Genomic DNA, 1,116 nt, shown 5'->3' with positions numbered 1-1,116 from the left:
GGGGGGGGGGGGGGGGGGGGGGGGGGGGGGGGGGGGGGGTATTACATTGGCTATGTTGCACTGTTAGAGTGCTAGAGCTGAGCCAGAAGGTAAAACTCTCGATCTACCGGTCAGTTTTCATTCCTACCCTCACCAATGGTCCCAAAGGCTGGGTCGTGACCGAAAGAACCTGATCCAGAGTACAAGCAGCCAAAATGGGTTTCCTGAGGAGGGGGGGCTGGAATCTCCCTTAGAGATAGGGTGAGAAGCTCGGTCATCCGAGAGGAGCTCGGAGAAGAGCAGCTGCTCCTTCACGTCGAAAGGAGCCAGTTGAGGTGGTTTGATGCCTCCTGAATGCCTCCCTAGGAGGGTATTTCAGGCACGTCCAGCTGGAAGGAGGCCTCTGGAAAGACCCAGGACCCGGGATCACCAAATTCGATTTTTGGTCCCTATCGCGGAGACCAAATTTGGTTATGTAATATAATAAACAAATCACACACATTTTGTGTTGTTGCTACATTTTTGACGTAATAATGAAGTCAGACTTAATCAGTTTAATCAAATGACTCGTCTTATATTGCTACAGTAGATTGTGATATGACAAAAATGGAGGGCAACAAATCTAAGTCTGATGAGAAATGTTGGATTTGACAACTCACAATTGCTTTGTCATTTTGTTTTTCCAGGAGGTTTTCTTGATGAAGTGACTGGATCCATCTACAAGTAAGTCATATTTACCCTGAACTGAAACCTGTTCAAACATTTATGAATTATCCTACAACCTCTGTTTGTCTCTCCACCCACAGGACTGTAGCTGATGTCTTTGATGATGATGACGATGACAACTAAACCCTATCATATGTTGCCACCATGTGGCCCAACCAATACGTGTCACCTTCACTTCTGATTTTCATTGTTATTTTTGTCTTTTTCCTTGAGAACATTAAAGTATGGGCTGTGTTTGCTCACTAATGACTGGATAGAAATTGTTAAACGAATATCTAAATATATTTGTGTACTGGTGTTAAAGCGTAACTCTGGCCAAAATGCAACCTAGGGTCTTTTTGTGAATGTACATGAGTCAAACTTTCCTTCTAAGAAGGCTCGACACAACATGAGACTTTGCTCCAAGTCTCA

The 1,116-nt window shown here is 44.4% G+C and overlaps 1 protein-coding gene across 1 annotated transcript in view; it reads left to right on the top strand.

The window, feature by feature from the left end:
• LOC116703542 (protein PFC0760c) overlaps positions 1-1,116 on the top strand; it is a 9,713-nt gene that overhangs the window by 7,849 nt on the left and 748 nt on the right. Inside the window, exons 5-6 of the mRNA XM_032538338.1 lie at positions 666-702; positions 786-1,000. Of these exons, the coding sequence (XP_032394229.1) occupies positions 666-702; positions 786-828 (80 nt within the window). The 3' untranslated portion in view covers positions 829-1,000. The remainder of the gene's footprint in view (positions 1-665; positions 703-785; positions 1,001-1,116) is intronic.

This window comes from Etheostoma spectabile, chromosome 15, assembly GCF_008692095.1.
Source record: "Etheostoma spectabile isolate EspeVRDwgs_2016 chromosome 15, UIUC_Espe_1.0, whole genome shotgun sequence".
NCBI classification, from domain to species: Eukaryota; Metazoa; Chordata; class Actinopteri; order Perciformes; family Percidae; genus Etheostoma; species Etheostoma spectabile.
This window is presented reverse-complemented; position numbering and strand designations above follow the sequence as displayed.